This window comes from Coptis chinensis, chromosome 2, assembly GCF_015680905.1.
Source record: "Coptis chinensis isolate HL-2020 chromosome 2, ASM1568090v1, whole genome shotgun sequence".
NCBI classification, from domain to species: domain Eukaryota; kingdom Viridiplantae; phylum Streptophyta; class Magnoliopsida; order Ranunculales; family Ranunculaceae; genus Coptis; species Coptis chinensis.
This window is the reverse complement of record NC_141457.1, coordinates 93,203,026-93,223,540: the sequence shown is the minus strand read 5'-3', so window position 1 is coordinate 93,223,540 and position 20,515 is coordinate 93,203,026. Positions and strand designations below refer to the sequence as shown.

General features: G+C 35.4%; 1 protein-coding gene across 1 annotated transcript; it reads left to right on the top strand.

The window, feature by feature from the left end:
* Positions 1-18,445: 18,445 nt before the first annotated feature.
* LOC147519052 (calcium-transporting ATPase, endoplasmic reticulum-type-like) lies at positions 18,446-19,839 on the top strand. The gene is made up of 3 exons (XM_086594832.1): positions 18,446-18,733; positions 18,959-19,068; positions 19,140-19,839. The coding sequence occupies exons 1-3, from the start codon at positions 18,704-18,706 to the stop codon at positions 19,327-19,329; spliced, it is 330 nt and encodes a 109-aa protein (XP_086450958.1). The 5' UTR covers positions 18,446-18,703; the 3' UTR covers positions 19,330-19,839.
* The last annotated feature ends 676 nt before the right edge of the window (positions 19,840-20,515 follow it).

Genomic DNA, 20,515 nt, shown 5'->3' with positions numbered 1-20,515 from the left:
CAGAAAAATGAGTTGTAACTTTTTATTTGCTCATTTTCATCAGTACTTCATCTTCTTCTCCCTATTATTCTTCTAAATTCTTCTTTTCTTCTTTTTTTTTCTAAACGATCTCCCTAAACTTTATTTTTCACTTCATCTGTCAATCATTTGTAGTCTTCATAATAAATAGTATTCCTGTGTATCCTATAGTAACAGAGTATGCTTTGCTCAATTATAATCCACAGATCACTTAATTTTTGAGTAATCATCATTCCATTGCAGTTGAAACTATTTTCGTCAACATCTATGCTATCCATGTGGTTTACATGCATTATTTTATAGAATTTTAGTCACAATTAATATAAAATTTGATTCATAAATAACATAAAATATGAATATGATATTAAACTATATTTTTCTTATTATTCGAATTAGGTTTTTGATCGTATTAGCTTGTAAAACATGCACTATTATTTCTATTGCTAATTAAGAACAAATACAGCGAATAAATACCATGGTAGATTATGAAATTACCTCGTAGATGATCTTATCTCTTATTAATAATCTGCAAAAGAAAATAAAAATTATATAAGTTTTAAAAAAATATTTATGATAAGCCTGTATAAAAATTGTTAGTATAAAAAGTTTTTTTTTACCTTTTGCTACTACATTGTGGTATACGGGAAGTTGTGTTGTTAAATTTATAAGGATCTATTATGATATGGTTTTAGAAGTTTAGCTAAACTCATCTTTATAGTGTTTCTCTTTTATGAAAACTCTAAGTAGGAGTCCATTTGATATGTGGGCTTTTATTGAAGTGACTTTCTAACTCTGTTCTTGCTCTCAAGTGGGCACTTCAAAGAGCCTTGCATGAAGGAATTAAAAAGTAATAGTATGTTCTGATTGCCACTCTTTGGTGAAAGGTGTAAATGGGTCTACCGAAGACACTTCATGGCTCGAGTCTTTTGTTAGAGTTGGTCACTATGCAACAATTTTTTTTTTTTTTTTTTTTTAGGGTTAAATTAAAGCAGACCCCACCCCCATGTATTAATATAATATATCCTTACATTTATAGTACCACTCGCATTCTCGTTTACAATGTTTTGTACAACAAATCACGAGGATACACAAGTGAACCGTGGAAAATTCAACATCTTGGTGCAATAGTCTTTTGAGTCTTGTAAAGTTGTCTTTTGTCCCTGAGAAATGATTCAGCATGCACACTTGCTAGCTGACTTAGGAAAGTCTAATATTGATCAGGGTTGTAATTTGGTTGTTCCCATGACTAGGGCTGTCAATGGATCGGTTTGGGTCGGGTTTTGGAAAATCCAAACCCAAACCGATAAGAAAGTTAGAAACCCAAAACCGAACCGAACCGATAAAAAAATTGAGAATCCAAAACCAAACCGAACCGATAAGAAATATTGCAAATCGAACTCGAACCGACCTGAACCAAAAACTATAAAATCAATTAAATTTTAAATTAAATCAATTAATTTCAATCACATAATTGATAAACATATACAAAATTAATTATAAATATTATTAAAATGTCATCTTATCGGTTCGGGTTCATATCGGTTCGGTGGAGTGCAAACCCGAAACCAAACCAATATCTTATTGGTTCGGTTTGATTTCGGGTTGGTAGAAAATAAATCAAATTACCCCAACCCAAACCATTTTTTATCGGTTTGGTTCGGATCGGTTATCGGGTTATCGAAACCCGTTGACAGCCCTACCCATGACAGTCCAAATCTCTTTGAGTCGAGTCCAGCACTCATTATATGAACTCCTTGCTATAAGCTAATAAATTATGTTTTTGGTAAAAAAAAAAAGAAAGAAAATGGGAGAGATCGGTCGAGATACCTTTAATACACATTACTTCTTTCTTTTATCAATCCTTATTCTTTCGGTTCCAATAAACATCATTTCCTTCATGAGCTCTGGCAGTCCAATTAACTCCCATCAGCCCATAGCCAGTATTACGTTTAGATCACGATGATGACCACGTATGGAAATAACACTGATAAACACCAAAACAGAGGACGTACCACTACTTTGAAAGTGATCTATGTTTGGCAATATCTATTAGCCTTGCCTTACCATGTTACAGATCATTTGCACAAAAAAACAGGTGAGCCCTGAAGTCAGAAGTTTAGGGCTTGTTTGTAATCAGAAGTTTAAATGTATGGAAGTTCCGCTAATTTTTGTTCAGGGTCATATTGGATTGAATCGTGGTTTCTAACAGATTTCTATGTTCGATATGTTCCAACTCCTTAAATAGACAAATAGGTGTAGCAAAGTTGGAACTGCGAAAAGTTTAAGATTGACTTATTATATGGATGTTGGCGAGCGAGCTTCCAAAGAGTAGAACCTTGGTTTAAAGACCCTTTAAACAATCCTAAATAAATTCAAAACAGAAAATTAAACCTATAATTCATTCTTTACACTCTGTTCTGTACTAAATAGAAGCTTGTGTAGAGTTTAGACTGCTTGTTAGCTCCAACATAGGCGATATTCTATCTTCTTGACACCAGAAATAGTGTGTTCTGCATAAAATTAAGTAGACCTTGTGAAAAATCTTACTATAAACATAAATAGTTATGTTTAGTGTGTGGTAGGGTTTTGCCGAACTTGAATACGGGATGTTGCGTTACATGGGAGCTATTGATGGCATAACTCTAGTTGTCACTTCTGCTAAGGATTCTGACTTGTAAGTTGTAATCCTTTCATGTATAGCTATTTCATTTTAGCAAATAAAATAAACTAAGGCAATCAATTATGCTGGAAACCTTTTGGTACTCGTCACACTACAAGTATAAGGTTACTCGTTACTGTTAACTTTCACTTCTTGAGCCACTTAGTTAATCAATAATATGAAAGACGCATCACATTTGCTTTCTCCGCTTGTATTATTGTTTCTTGTCTAACTGCTGGTATAGGTTCTTGATCAGGATGAGACACCTTTTCTTTACAGTAGGGTCTTTGGCGAAGGCGTTGGTAATGATGCCACATCAGTTAGCTTTTCAATGCAATCCAGAATTTCGATCTGACAAACATCAACTACAACACCGTCTTAAAGCTTGTTCTGAACTTTTTCTATTTATTTACTATGAGCACACTGTTGGGAGTATTTGTAAGTCCCTCTCTCTCTCTCTATTTCTCACACACACACACACAAACTTTTATCTCTTTCTTCCTGCAGGCTGGCCAGTGCTCAAAATTCTGAGGTGTCTCTTTCTAGGTATCTTACATTGATCTTGGCTCCACTTCCTACTGGTCTGTGGTCTGTTTATATATATATTCTTTTCTAAACCACTGTAGATCGCTATCAGTACTAAAATCTAACCTATCTCATAGAAAGAAAAAACATAAATAGAATAGAGAAAAGTACAAACCACATCCCATACTTAACTTAAACAAATAGAATCCTCTAACATATGTTGTCAAAAGCATGTTCGCGACACTCTCATAGAAAGACAAATATTTAATTTTGTTTATTCTTAATACACATATTTTACAGTAAGGTAAGTAAATGTAAGTTGAGGGAGCCTATCTCATAGAAAGAAAAAATAGAAATAGAACAGAGAAAAGTACAAACCACATCCCACACTTAACTTAAACAAATAGAATCCTCTAACATATGTTGTCAAAAGCATTTTCGCAGCACTCGAGCCACCAATGATTTATCAAGATTGTGCCAAAGGTACCCAAGGGGACTATTTTTTTATTTTATATATTTTTATCTATTTATTTATTTATTAACAGTTGAGTGTTGTTTTCGGAGGGGGTGGCAAGGTTCCCACTGTAGGAACCGTTATGGTTTCATGTAATGATCGACTACAAACCGTGAAAACCATGCGCAGCGGAATAAAGGTTCTCACAATTTTGTTTAGAATTCATACTTTTTTTATCAGCTGTGATTTCTCTGAGAATCCAAGCTCCACGAATCAGCAACCTCTTGATCTTCTATTGTATTCCTATGTTTAGAATGGACGTTGTGTGGGCAACGATCTTCCAGCCCCTTCTTTCTCTCTTAGCCTCTCTCACTCACAAAGTTGGAACCGAATTTAGGAACTAACTTTTCTTGAGCAAAACCTGAGTTTCTCTTAGTGTAAAACAACCAACAAAGAGGGGTTTCTTTTTATAGGCTACAACAGGGACTATGAGGAGAAATTAGGGTTAGGCCTCCTGACGGGCTTGGGTTTCCCATGTTCGCCCAGAACACACGGCCCAAGTCCGTCAACAAATGGCTTATGGGGTATTACATTTATGGGCTCCATATTACACACGACCCAAGTCCGTCAATAAAGGCCATTGTTGAACTACCGCCCTAATCCCAAATTACGTGTATTACATTTATGGGCTCCATATTATGTGCTCGTTGATCTCCCCGTGTTAAGATATCAAATGCCCGTTGATTAAATCAAGTTACTGACAACTACATTAATCAACTTCTTATGTCCTTGAGTAGTACCACTCAACCTCATTGTCATGTCGGATCAAATCTACCTGTAGGGTTTACATGACAATCTTTATGAGCTCCTCAAGGGGACATCATCAACCCTACTTTTTGCGGGTCACAGATTCCTTCTATAATCAACATCACACCTTACATACAATGTCATTACCCAATCCATCGAGTTTATTGATTCACAAATGAATCTCACTCATTGATGATTTAAAGCAATGTACAATACACGTAAGTGCCCGTTATTATATCCAGATTAAGAGGACAAACATCCATAATAACAGAGGTGTTTGTTCTTTTATATAGTCAGTATTCAGAGAAACAACCTCACTTGGTCATGTTCAATACACACAAAGTGTACTAGTGTAATCTTGTAGTCAAGATAGACTAATATCAGATTATACTACAACCATACCAATGGTTTGTCCAAATCCATCTAGGTTGTGAACGTTTACTTATACTTTATAAGGTATTGATGATATGATCTTCTGTGTGTCACCACACACCATATCATCTACAACATAAAGTATTAGACACATGCATATAACCAATAATATATATAATATGCATAATATTTGCCCATATGATTTTTATTCAAAATATAAAGAATTAGAGTTAATACAAAAGTAATGTTTTTAGTATATAACCCTATCACCCACTTGGGAAGCACAGTGCCTCGCCTTCCCCCTAACAGCATAGGCACCAGCTAAGTACAAAAGTCTGAAAAGAACCTCTTCCCATTCAATACATAACTTAGCCCAATTGAAGAGTGGTATTTAATTGCCAAATTCCAAAATGGGGTTCTTCACATCGGAAAAAATCAATTTGATTTTCTATTACTGACTCGAAGGTTAAGGCCACTGTAAGAAATTAGATAGATCCATAGTGGACTTCTCTCTCTTAACAAAAATCCCAGTTTCAATTTTCAAAAATAAAAAACTAATATGTATAGCAATGTGATGACAGCTTGGTTCCTATGACTATGTTTAACTTAGGGTACACTGCGACACAAACCAACATAATTACACCTGTGTCAGGTCCATTTGACTTAAAATAAACAAATAATGTCTATTAAAGCTATGTTTAATAAATTTAATAAGACAATATATAAATATAAAATTCATAATTAAATTAAACAGTCGAATGAGAATCGGTTTTTTCAGCTATGCATTGTTGTTGCTTTCTCAACTATGACTTGGTTTGCACAGTCAAATGAGAACCGGTTTTGCTGAGCTATGCCCTGCTATTCTAAAAATCATATACGCGGTCTCTTTGCTTAGTCAGTGCACCGTCTTTTCCTATTAACAATGTTAAAAAAAAAATCAGTGTCTAAAATATCAAAAATATAAGTCATTAGTTTTAGAAAATACCTTTAGTGTTAAAACCTTCAGATGGAATTGAACACTTCTTTATAGACAATGTTCTAAAAAATAGATTAAATTAATCTATTTTGTAATCACTAAAATAGTGATGTTATATTAAATTATTCTAAAAAATATTAGCAACTATGCATAGCTATGAGATATGAAAATTATTTTAATCACTCATTCAAATTTCTTGTACTATCTATAAAAAAAGAAGCAGCAGACATTGATAAAACCCATTAGTTAATCTCTGATTTTAGTTTAATTGCGGTTGCATATAGTTTATGATTTTTCGTTAATTATTCTTTGAGGTTAGTTTAATGCAGTTGCATCCAATTTCCGATTTTATGTTAATTGTTCTTTGTAGTGAATTCAATGCATTTGCATTAAGTTTCCGATTTAGTTCATTGCATTTGCATCCAATTTCCGATTTCCCGTTAAATGTTTTTCTAGGCTAGTTCAATAGTTTATAATTTCTATACAATTTTCATACATGTAAGAGTATGTTTTATAAACTCACTTTCGTTTTGGGTTCCTGCTTTCACTAAATTTTTGTAAACTCTAATACTAATTACAGGGGAAAAAAAATGAATTCCAAATTAGGAGTTTCCATTATCCACGTAACGTGGGTTCAATGAAGAGTCTCACAAAAACACTTTTTTTCCAATTTTTCTTTTAAATTATAAATTTTAGCTAGATAAATCCTAGAAAACCCACATAGAAAATAACCTCAAAGATTTCATTTTTTTGCACTAAAAATTGTTGTTAACAAAGTTGGATAAATTATAAACGAGTTTCGAGTACCCAACTTTTAAGTTCTAACAGTATTAGGTAATACGGTTATAGAAGTCAAGCAGTATGTTGGAGAGATATTCAACCCAGACAGTGTTCACTATTTAAATATTAAGGCCGAGTTCAACAAGGTAGATGATCATGTTTGTGACATGGTGATTTCACTGTCTTGATACTTATATTTTCAGTAGCAATATCATGCTTTATATCCTCAATGTTAAAGGAAAATGGCAATCACGTGTTTTTATATGATGACAACCGACACGATACTAATTAAAATGACTAATGATTTTTAGGAGAAAATTATAACTTCTACGACCTATAAACCTTGCAAAATCTATAGAAGGCCTAAATCTCTTTGTAATGTATAGACTATCGATACTAATCACTTGTTACTATGTATAGTGATAGTCCATAACCTATTAAAATATTATACCAAAAAGAGAACCATCACCTAATGCTCTAAGAATGTTCAGATTTACGTGTAAGGTGGAAGGGTTTCTTGGAAGATCAGTGAGAAAGGGAAGGGTTTCTTAGAAGATCACTCTATCAATGACATGAGCAAGCTAAGTAGGTGATGCAATTGCATTGAACTAATTAACTTCAAATCATAATTAATCGGAAATCATAAACTGGATGTGAATGCATCAATCTAACCTCTAATATAAGAATAATTAACAGGAAATCGAAAACTAAAAGCAAACGCATCGAACTAAACTAAAAGCATAATTAATGCCAAATCAGAAACTGAACCCAACTACTTTGAATTAACTTCAAAAAAATAATTAATGGAAAATCAGAAACTGAATGCAAATGTATTGAACTAACCTCAAAAAATAATTAACGGAAAATCAGAAATTGGATACAACTATGTTGAAATATCCTTATAGAATAATTAACGGTAAATAAAAAATTGGATGGAAATGCATTAAACTAACCTCAAAGAATAATTAACTGAATATCAGAAAATGGTTGGAACTACATCGAACTAACCTAAAAATAATAATTAATGTAAAATTGAAAATTATATACAAATGAATCGAACTAACCTCAAGGAATGATTAATAAAAAAATTGGCAACAAGATGCAAATGAATTGAACTAATCTCAAAGGATAATTAATGTGAAATCAGAAACTTAATATAACTGTGTTGAACTAACTTCAAAGAATAATTAACGGAAAATCAGAAACTTGATGCAGTTGCATTGAACTTACCTAAAAAATATTGGAAATTGGACGCAACTGCATGAAACTAACAACAAAGAATAATTAGCAGGAGATCAGAAACTGGATGTAAATACATTATACTAACCTAAAAAAATAATTAACGGAAAATCATAAATTGGATAATCTTTGATGATCACACTTAGTGAATCATGTATAATATATTTTTTTAATGTCAAGTTTGCAAGGAAACTAGATGTTGGTATTACACACTACCTTGAAATCTTGAATAACTAATAAGAAATCACAAATTGGATGCAAATATATCTAACTAACCTCAAAAAATAATTAACGGAAAATAAAAAAATTGATGCAACCACATTGAACAAACCTAAAAGAATGATTAACGATAAATAAAAAAAAAAAACTATGTGTAAATGCATTGAACTAACTTCAAAGAATAATTAATGAGAAATTAGAAACTTGATGCGAATGCATCAATTTAACCTAAAAGAATAATTAAAGAAAATTGTATGCAAATGCATCAAACTAACTTCAAAGCATAATTAACGGAAAATCAGAAACTATACATAATTGCATGGAACTAACCTCAATGAATAATTAATAGAAAATCAGAAACTAGATGCAAATGAATCGAACTATCCTAAAGAATAACTAACGGGGAATTGGCAATGTTATGTAAATGCATTGAACTAACCTCAAAGAATAATTAACGGAAAATTTGAAACAAGATGGAAATGTAATAAATTAACCTTAAAGAATAATTAACTGGAAATAAAAAATTGGACATTTTTTTATGATTCAACATAATGAATCATGTACTTGTATGTTGGTTATTTGACAAATATAACCCTGCTTTACATCACATTTAACTTGAATAGATTAATTTGAAACAAGCGTGATAGTTTGATTTTTGGTTTCAAACCAATTTTGATAATTAAAATATCAATTTTAGGAAACTACCTTAATTGGCGATGGTAGTGGTCTTAATAGCACGGTGGTGGTGGTGGTGGTGGTAGTGGTCTTAATATATAGTATAGTGGTGGTGGTGGTGGTGGTGGTAGTGGAGGTGATGATATTGATATTAATAGCACAGTGGTGGTGGTGGTAGTGGAAGTGGTGGATGTCTTAATAGTACGATGGTGGTGGTGGTGGTAATCTTAATAGTACTGTGGTAGTCGTAGTGGTGGTGGTGGTGGTGAAGGTGATGATATTGATCTTAATAGCACGGTGGTAGTGGTGGTGGTGGTGGTGGTGGTGGTAGTGGTGGTGGTGGTGGTGGTGATAGTCTTAATAGAATACGGTGGTAGTGGTGGTGGAGGTGATGATGATGGTGGTAGTTGTGGTGGTGATGATAGTGGTGGTAGTGGCGGCAGTGGTGGTGGTGGTTTTAATAGTTTGGTGGTGGTGGTGGTGGTGGCCGGTGGTGGCTAAGACAATGGAATTATTTGGAGAAGAAGATAATAAAATGAGAAGAAGAGAGAAATAAGGCTAGGGGTATATGGACGGGGGTGTTTGAGTCATTTTTTAAGTTATAAGACTTATAGAATTGAAGTAGATCCAATTTTGGTACTTATAAAATTAAAGCCTCTTATAGTCTTATAAGACATTTCTAGTAGAATGTCTATTAGAGCATCTTTAGGACTGATACCAACCTAGCATCAAACACCAAATTTTGAAAATTTGGTGTTTTTTTAACTTCAAGAGAGTCACATGTTGATGAAAATATCAAAAAAATACCAAACCAAACACCAAATCGGCCAATATTTGGTTTCAATTTTGGTGCTGTATCAAATTTCTCACGCAGTTTTGAAAAAACCGTGCGGTTTTTCTAACACCGCATAGGCTTGGGCTTCTAAGTGGGGTTCTATGGCGCAGTTTTGCCAAAACCGCGTGAGAGATTGGGAAAGAAAATAAAAAAGAAAGTTGATGTGCGACATATTGCGCGGTTTTCCCAAATTTGCGTGGGCTTGGGCTTTTGAGATGGGCTTCAGTGGCACAGTTTTGGGAAAACCGTGTGGGCTATATGGCGCGGTTTATCTAAAGTCGCGTCATTTGATGTCGAAAATTTGATATTGCTCCTAAAGATGGTTGGTATTTTTTTGGTTTGTGTTTGATTTGGTTCAAAATTTTAATATTTTTTTGGTTGCTCTCCTAAAAATGTTCTTATAAATTATAATAGGCAAAAAAACAAACCTAAAAAATGTCCTAAATCACTGGCCCATATCTTAAAGAGGTTATAAGAACTCAAGTTGTTATAAATTGAGGTATTATAAGAGGCAAAAACACGTTGCCCCTCTTTCTGTTACAAACACAGTTGGCAGATCTCTACTTCAAGTAGAGCAATAATGTAGTTTAAGAAACCAAGTAAAGTCTGTATGTTTAAATAGAACTATGGGGGGTTCGTAGATCACTGGCCACATCTCTCTTCCCTAAGCGTCGCATGTTGTTTATGAGAAAGCGAATTGATTTTCCCAAGAAGGTTGAAAAGCTTGGGTCGAAATGTTGTTTATGAGAAAGCGAATTGATTTTCCCCAAGAAGGTTGAAAATTGATTTTCCTTGGGAATATGAAATGGCGGAGAACTAGTTGCAATTTTGAGTACTTCACAGCTATAAAATGCACATAATTGAGTAGTTGAGTACGGGACCCATTGAGTAGGAACATCAACTAGACCTTAACAATTGCTAGCTATAAAGCTCCTTACTTTGTTTTACCTAATTTTACCATGTCTGATGCTGTAGAAGCCAGAAAGATTCTAGACACCTTTGCGGGGAATGCAGAACTGGTGAGTCATGGTGCTATAAACCCTAATTTTCAGAATTTATCAGATCCTATTATCGACATAACATCTCCGCTGGGATCCACTTCCGACACTATTGCGCATAGTATTACCAATGTTCCACCTATTCAGCGAAGGATGAGTTCTTCTGATATCCCTCAAGGGCAAGACAAAGCAGAAATAAAAAAGATAGCAACTCTATGTGCTGCCAACTTGGGGATGATACTTGACCCTGCTCTTATAGAGGATTTATATGTAGTATCCTCCATGTTTGGCATTCTAACTGACAGAGATATCTGGATGTATCTGGAAGGGGTATTACGAAATAGTCAGATATCAAATACTACCTCTCTGGCAAAACCGATTACTAGGGTGGAGTCAATACTTGCAAAAATACTGTGGGATAGTCACTTGGGATGAGTATAACCTTGTGTATCTGGTGCGGTTAGCTCTGCTGATATCAGGAAGATGATGTCATCCTGGAAGAAGAAGACCACACAGTAAGAGATTGAGATCATTGAGTATTATTTTCTTGTTGGTTTAAGTTGTTATCTTACATATTTTATCTTTTATGTTATCCCTGTTGTTGATTTAAGGACAGATTTGCTATCTAAATGATAGATATAAGAGTACGGGACCCATTGAGTACTAGTTCCATTGTAACTATGTAAGCATGAAAACCAGAACGGCTGGAATTGAAGTACTGCAATAGACCAGTACTTAATCCAAACCCAGGTTCTGATTTTATGGGTGTAATTTGCAAAAGAGGATCAATTATTACATTATTAAGAAGAAAAATGAAACTAAAATGTGTTCTGTGATTGTTCTGAGTCAGACTGTGGGTAGTTTCACTTCTGTTAAAGACTTTAAGTGAGGGCAGTTTGACTAAAGGAGGTATGTATATATTATCTGGGAATTGATCAGAACCAACTCGTGAACATGTATTATGGAAGCCAAAAAAACATCAGGTTTAAACCAACATACCTCAACCAAAACCAAATAACCAATTTCCATTTCTGAAATCTACACTAATGACTTTGCAGATGTTCCTCTTTTCCTGGCCATATACTATTCCAAGATACTTGTGATCAGCACAACTTTCGACTTCTCTAATATCCAACAAATCACTGAACGGGCATCTCTTGTCCTAAATTGCACTCAAGAAAACATAGAGGTAAAGTGAAAAAACGGTATTGGAAATTAATCTTCTACAATGTGTCATTCCATGGGTGGCCTGGTTTTCATAATAAATTGATTATGCCCGCCATACAGTAGTAGGATAAAAAATAGTATTCGGGCATCTAAATTCTATTTCCCGTTCCAAAATCCAATTAAAACACCAAAAATAGGATTGATTTGCCCAAATAGAGCGATTGGGAGACAACTAGAGTCAGTCTCATAGAGCGTGCACGGTGCATGCGTATATAGGCAGGGTTACTGAAACTGTTTTGGGCTGAAGCAGTTAGTACAGTAGCTTACTTGATTAACCGTGGGCCATCAGTTTCATTAGATCACAGGTTACCTGAGGAGGTCTGGGGCGACAAGCAAGTAAGTCTCTCTTATTTGCGAGTGTTTGGATGTAAGTTGTTGTGAATAAGACAATGCGGAAACAACGTTATCCACAACAAATAGATCAACCATACACAAGGATTGATCATTCTCTTTAGACAAGACTTCAACAATCTCTAAGTACTATCCCAACGCTTTTCATTAACAATTTAACAAGCATATAAAGTAAAGATAATAATGCAAAAGAGAACCAACCACAAGACAATGATATATCGTGGTTTGACAATTAGCCTACGTCCACACTGGCGAGATCCAAGCTTTACTAGATGTCTAGAGTAACATATTACAAGAGCTCTCAATTTACTCACAAAGAATGAACACTCAACTCACTAAGAATTTCTCTCTTGCAATTTCTCTCTTTATTTCTTTTTGGTTTAAGTTAGGTTTCTACAGAAAAAACATATATTTATACTGTTTCAGAAAAAACTTCCGAAATAGTCTTTTCAAGCTGAAATACGGTGGAGCGCGGGTCGCGCCCTCGGCCAGGCAAAATCGAGCGCGGGTCGCACCTTGTCCAAGTGTAATTCGAGTGCGGGTCGCGCCCTTCATACCAAAGAGAAAAAAATGTCCTTTATCTCTACATTCTCTACCTTGGTGAGGTTTTAACACATAAAACCGAGCTGAACACATCCAATAAGAACACATTCATCTAGAACTCGCAGTCAACCGCCCCGAACGTCCATGCCCACAAAGGCCCACCCACAAAGAGTGTCTTGCTCACAAAGAGCCACGCACAAAGAGTGTCATGCTCACGAAGAGCCACCCACAAAGAGTGTCTTGCTCACGAAGAGCCACCCACAAAGAGTCATGCCCACGAAGAGCACATCATGCCCACAAAGAACTATCTTCACAAAGAGTCGTGCTCACAAAGAGCAATCACACCCACAAAGAGCCATGCCTACGAAAGGCATCAATCAACAATGCATGAGCCTCCACCATTTGTGGAGCACCTCTAACCAATGTTGGTACTCAACTCCATAGAGAACTTTCTACAACGTAACCCAAAGCCCTTTTGCCCTTAGGCAATGAAACAAATTCCCAAGTACAAAATTTGTCACGAGCCTCCACCATTTTCTGCATATCCACCGACCAATCTCTGTAATGAGCATCTCTAACAGCTTCCTTGAAGCTATCTGGCTCATCATCTTCAATATTCAGTACTTAGGCAACCGAGTCCGGTTGACCATAATGCTTCACTGGCTTATCATGCCCATACTTCATAACTTGTTTCACACTTCTCTTAGGCTTTGATCTAGCCAAAGCTTGCTGCGGCTCAGGTTGTTGTAACTCTACTTCTTGTTGAATAGTTCTTTCACTAAGAACCTCACTCTCTTTAGCAGCCTCAGACGCTTCTATCTCAATCACTTGAGATTCTATAGAATCACCACTAATTCCAGCCTTCTCCAACCTGCTAAAATATAGCACCGAAGTCTCATCAAATATAACCTCACTGCTGACCAGGAACTTGAGGTTCTTTAGACACCACAATCCGTATCCCTTTCCTCCTTTTGCATATAGCCCAAGAATATTGCTTTCTTAGCTTTAGAATCAAGCTTACTATCCTTCATGTGGTAGTAAGCACTAGATCCAAACACGCGCAAAGTACCATAATCAGCTGGTTTCCCTGTCCACACCTCATAAGGTGTCTTATAGTTTATCGCCGGAACTGGTGATCTATTATACAAGTAGCACGCCATGGTCACTGCATCTGCCCAGAACTCTTTGGCAAGATTGGCATTGGAAAGCAAACACCTAGCTTTCTCAAGCAACGTGCGATTCATTCTCTCTGCTAACCCATTCTCACTGGGGTGCTCCCCATCGGTCCGGTGTTTGGCAATTCCCTGTTGCGCACAAAACTCTTGGAAAGGCCTATAGATATACTCAACACCATTGTCAGACCATAGAGTCTTCACCTTCCTATATGTGCAATTCTCAACCCTTGCCTTCCACTTCTTAAATGTCTCAAAAATTTCATCCTTGAACTTCAAGATATATACCCACACATAGCGTGTATAATCATCGATGAAAGAGACATAATACCGGTTACCTCCCTTAGAAGTCACTCTAGAAGGTCCCCAAACATCCGTATGCACATAATCCAGAATGCCTCTCGTCTTATGCTTGCGTGTACCGAACTTGACTCTGCACTGCTTGTCATAAACACAATGTTCGCAGAATTCCATACTTGGTTTCTCTAAGTCTTCCAGTAGCCCTCGCTTGCACAACTCAGACAATCTCTTTTGGCTCATATGCCCAAGGTGCATATGCTACAATTTTGTGCACTCAGAATCATCACTACATGTACCCACTACTACATCGCCTATCACTGTACTACCCAACAAAGTATACAAGTTTTCATGTCTTTGACCCTTCATAATGACTAAAGAGCCACTAAGGATCTTTAGGACTCTACCATTTCCCACAAACTTGTGGCCACTAGCCGCTTAGTTTGGGTGTACACTGTTACTTATTTTATTATTAGTTGATTGTCATCAATAGTTGTCTCTTCACTAAAAGGTTTTGGATAGAACTTAGTACACTTCTTCTCATCCATGCAAGGGGAAACTGGGTTTTCATCACCACACGGTTCGTGAATCATGAATTCTATAACTGATTCATATGCAATTTTGTCCTCAATTGGGTCGGGTAACTCAACATATATGAGCTTATTGATTTGAGAAGGAGTAGTAGGCTTTGAAGCGTTGTCCAAAAAGAGTAAAATGTGAGCATGTGGTAAACCTCTCTTATGGAATTCAATAGTGTATAATGCTGCAAAACATTACTAAAATTATATCCAAGTAAAATAAGTATTATTTTGTTTTGTTAAGTATAATTATACTTATTAAAAAAAAAGTAAATCTAGGATACCTGCCCAAGCTTTTCCAAATCGTTTGCGCTTTTGTAAGTCTGTCATCAGTTCATGCAATTTAATCTCAAAAACTCTTGCAACAATATCGGGGAAATCATCGGGTTTATAACCAGGAGCTATCATGTCTATACATCTTTGAATTTCTGGCCATTTGGGGTTGCATGTAAAAGTAATGAAAAGATCTGGTGCACTAGTGTGTTTGCATATTGCAATGACATCTTGATAGTTTTGTACCATATAACGGGGGGATCCTCCTGTGAAAGATGAAGGAAGAACTAATTGTTTCCCTACACAACCAGGCTTCGCATCGCCAGCAACAACAACATCTACTAATCCTTGATACAATTCTGCATGAATTGTTTGTTGATTATTTCGAACCCATTTCATTCTACTTTGTTCAGTAGCTATATAAGAATCTACACAAAACTGTTGTCTCAACTTCTTTCCATGAACCACAGTTTGGCCTTCATTGTGTCTCAGTTGCAATCTAAAAGCATAAAATTCTCTCATGCTAATATTTTTTCTTTTTCCAACTACTTTATTGTTTCTATATGGAATGTCAATTCTATATCCATCTTTAGCATGGGGGAACAAAAGTGGATATTGCATTGCCATGAAACTTGGAAGTAATTCATTGATTCTCTTCAATCCAAATCCTTTCTTGTCCACAATAACATCTCTGTGCTCATTAAATTCATCACCATTACCGACAATTAAACCAGCAACCTCTGTTGATAATGGTAAATTATAAAGTCTTCCATCTTTTTGTCTTCTATTAATCAATTTTATGCTGATGTCTGCTACATGACATTCTTTAAATCTATCCCTTGCCATTCTGTAAGTCTCAGTGAGTTTGTTGGTAACATTCAACATATCTATCAGTCCTTGAATAATGCTAGGATCTAACTCGTCTCTTGCCCTCTTCTTTACAATTTTCTTACTGAGTGAGTTCAACCTGTGTGAGACTTCATTTTCAGTATCATGTATGTACAACTGTGCAAACCTTTAACGCACTCCTTCGATCTGGTGGAAGCAAAGTCCTATTATATGGTGATTTTGTCCTTTTATTTTATAAACAAAGGGCCCCTTTCCATCGTTAATTGAACTCTGTACTGCACCACCAATGGATGCGAACGCAAACATGGAGTTGTAGATGCTGATGTTTTCCATGTAATTTGAAGATTTCTGTCCACCTTTGCAATCCAATAGATTTCTCAAAAATTAAGGAGTTTCTTTTAGAAGAGGCAATTGAACCTTGCCGTTCTGACAACATATTGAGAATTTAGGATTCGTAGGTTTTTTGCTCATATCATTCCTTTCTTCATACCAGACAATAGCTCCACAATGAGAACATATTGAAGTTGGACAACCAATATCTAAAGGCTCAAAACAACTTCGTGCAAAACAATTATTAGATTATTTTATTGCATACACTAAAATAGCAATACGGTATAATTTAGTGTCAGAACACTTACTTGTATGTGAAACTTCCAAATCACAAATACGTGGCACTTATGGATTCAATTCATTGACATCGTCATCTTCAAAATCAGTCCCACTAATCTGTGAGAGGTAATCGTCGTCATTTATATCAACATCATCCGATTGATATGAATGGAACTGATTTGGAGAAATACCAAGTCTCTCATTTCTTAATATTTGACTTCATTTAAACCGTCGTTCTCTAGCTCTTTCTTTAGTAATAACTGTTTAAAATTTTTAATCAGTCACGAATAATAAACTAAAAGGTAAATTATGTGATATTTTGATCATACCTTTTTTTTTTTTTTTTTTATGGATTAATCTTGCCAGATGGATTTATTTTCGTCTTCTTTCTAGCCTTTTCCTTCGTTGTGGTACCAAAAAAAAAATACCCCTTAATCAAAACAAGAGTCTGCAGCCCAATAAATGTAGAAACAATTTGTTTAATCTTCAAAATACACAGGGCTACTAATTTCAGTACATAGACAATTAAATATAAGTTGTATACTGATACTTTTTTAAGAAGTTCTAATGAGTGCAGTTGCACCCTTGGCAACCCCTGAGCTGGTTCCCCATCGCAATGACCGTCTTCCCACCTTGTTTCCAACACCACTGATCCCACACAACAGTGAAGGAAAAATGTTTAATGTATGATTTAGGGTAGTACAGATTGCTAATGTTTCCATTAAAGTCATGGTTTTAATTTAGGAAAGATGTGATGATTTAATCTCTTTACACCAAATGGCGCACTCATTTTGTCTTCCTTGGCTTGTTCTATGACTCTGTCACCTGCACTTACTGTTTGTTTAAGGTAATCTATTTGATGACTAATTTTCAAGTTAAGTTCATCTTCACCCTTATCATGTATATCTAAATCAATGACTTATCCTTAATAACATAAGGTAAAGTTTACTTTCAAGCTTTAGAATTATGTCTGTAAAAGCATACATATTTCACTTGTTTGGTTCTCCTGACACTGCAAAAAATTAAAAGTAAAATAAAATAAGAATAGGAAATAAGATATATATATATATATCAGTGAAAATAAATAAAAGAATACATACTTCGCTTGTTTGGTTCTTCTGGGCATGTGACCATATCTGTTTGTTTTCTTTTCAAATTAGTTCTCTTGTTTTTGAACCAATTATTTATTTGTTTTACAGAAATAGGACCATGTTGTATGAGATCATTGGTAATATTTTGTATTCTATCTTTACTTGGATTGCAGGTCTCTCCATCAAAGATTTCATTCAAAATTTTTTTTGTTTGAATTGGTTTTGGTGTCTAACGCTTCATGATGGACATGGAGGAAGAGAGGGATAAAGATGAAGAATGTGATGAAGATTTATTGTAAACTGCCGTGAACTGGAGATGAAGAATGATTGTATAGAATATTTTTGGTGTAAGAGTTTAGGAAAAAAGTTGACACTATATAAGTGCAAATTGAGTGTGTTTAGGAAATATTAGGTTTTGGGAAATATGTGACGCGACACTCTTTCTCGAAACTTTCAGTTTTTCGCTCTGATTTTTAATAATTAGTTGTATGACGTGGACACTCTCTAAAGGCTCAAAAAATAGAGCCATGAAGGTACCAACTATAATATGGATGCAAGTTGTCAAGAAGCCAGAGTAAATGAAGTGGTTGCTGCTGGAGAAAAGAACAACACAAAAAAAGCTGAAGACGCAAAGAAGGCATTAGAAAATAAAAGTCTGAGGGTGATGAGGTGGTTGTTGGCTGGAGAAAAGAACAACACAAAAAAAGCTGAAGACGCAAAGAAGGCATTAGAAAATAAAAGTCTGAGGGTGCTGAAGAAACTATATAAAGAGAAATTGGCAAATGCTAACAATGTTAAGATTGCAGCTATTGGTGGAGAATTTAAATATTTATGTACTATAATGTGCAGATTTTGTAGTTGTGAAAATATAAATACATCGCTGTTTTTTGTCTGTGCAGGAAGAGTTCTTGGAAAAGGCAAGACCAGCCCTACAAACCTTGACTGAAAACTGCTTGGACGGTAGAGATAATTGACTGCAGAGCTTTCGCACTACATTGATCACTACATACCAACCTTGACTGAAAACTGCTTGTGAACTGAATGCATAGCTTTCGCATTTTGTTGTTTGTGCTAAGTCAAGCATACGAGAATAGGAATAAGAAGTGGAGGGGGGGTTATGAAAGATAGGATCTGAATTGTGAGAATCTGATCAGAGATGACAGGCCAGGTTGCAGGAGGAAAAAAGGTGAATACCAATAAGGCTAAAAATGTTTATGGCAATATCAATTTGATGGGAGCCCTTGTTGCTCCAAACATTGTATCATCTAGGATTATTTTCAGCAATGCGGTCTTAATCATGTGATTCATCATTTGCTGTTGAATCCAGTTGGATTTGATCCACATGTATTGTGAGGTTTATGGATGTTCGGACTTCGAATGTTCTCAGTGATACTTTGGTGTAATCTTCCAGGTTGCCAAGGAAGCATCAGACCTGGTTCTCGCAGATGATAATTTCAGCACCATTGTTTCTGCTGTTGTCGAGGGTCGTGCGATATATAATAACATGAAAGCGTTCATTAGGTATGTTTCTGAGTTTTGTTATCTTTTGTTTCTCAACTCGGTTACATAAACATTGTGGTTTCCTATTGCAGGTACATGATATCGTCGAACGTGGGGGAGGTGATATCTATCTTTCTGACTGCAACCCTGGGCATACCAGAATACTTGATACCAGTTCAACTTCTCTTGGTCAATCTGGTTACTGACGGCCCACCTGCAACAGCTCTTGGTTTTAATCCTGCTGATGTTGATATAATGCGAAAACCACCTCCAGGTACATGATAGCGTCAAACGTGGGGGAGGTGATATCTATCTTCCTGACTGCATCCCTGGGCATACCGGAATGCTTGATACCAGTTCAACTTCTCTTGGTCAATCTGGTTACTGATGGCCCACCTGCAACAGTTCTTCGTTTTAATCATGCTGATGTTGATATAATGCGAAAACCACCTCGAAAAAGCAACGATGCTCTCATTAATTATTGGGTTTTCTTCAGATATTTGGTGAGTATTTTGTACAGTTGTCACTCCAACCATGCCATCTAATAGTAGTTATACTTGTTGCCACATTTAATGGCGTTCTGTTAACCAATATATGTGTTTTTTTAACCATATATGTTGTGTCTTTATGTGATGCATCTTGCAAGTGAATCCAATGAATTACATTGTTAGTGCGTTTAAGCAACAAATTTTGTTATTTAATGTTCCCTTTTAGTCGAAAATTGTCTTAAGGTACCAAAAACAGTTTTATGCACCGTTGTTCCCATGAGGAGGTTCTTTTTCATGAAGATCTTTCTTCCAGACAAATTGTTGGGCTCAGATCTTTCTTCAGTCATTCTGAAAAACTTTTTGTTTGCTTGGTGGGGACTGTAAATAAATATTTAATCGGGAGCTTTTGCTGGTAGAAATAGATAAAAGTCCATATTAGTCTCCTATTTTTTCGTAATTAGCCAAAGAGTTTTACAAATATTAGAGACTTTGTGAATACTCAAAAAATATAATCAAGAGGTACAACTATAATATATCAAGAAAATAGTCCAGAGGACCAATTTGGGGAAAAAATAACTATAGAGGACACTGTTTTTTGTAAGTAACTCATAAGGACAAATTTTGGGGAAAAGTAACTCACGAACCCACTATTTCAAAATTAGGAACCCTCAAGAACAAAATAAGTTGCCCGGCCTTTTTACATTTTTTTAAATACCTTTTTTACCCCTCCGTGTTATTATAGATATAAAGTATAGATTTTTTTTAAAAAAAAATACCAGTTTTACCCCTCCGTGCATGAACAATGATTATTCATACTCCAGCAGGCGTTCTTACTAATCATATATTATATTGAGGTATGAACAATGATTGTTCATACCCCAAATAGGTATGAACAATTAATGTTCATATGAACATTGATTGTTCATAGCTCAAACATAAGCTATGAAACTATGAATAATATTGATGTATGAACAGTGATT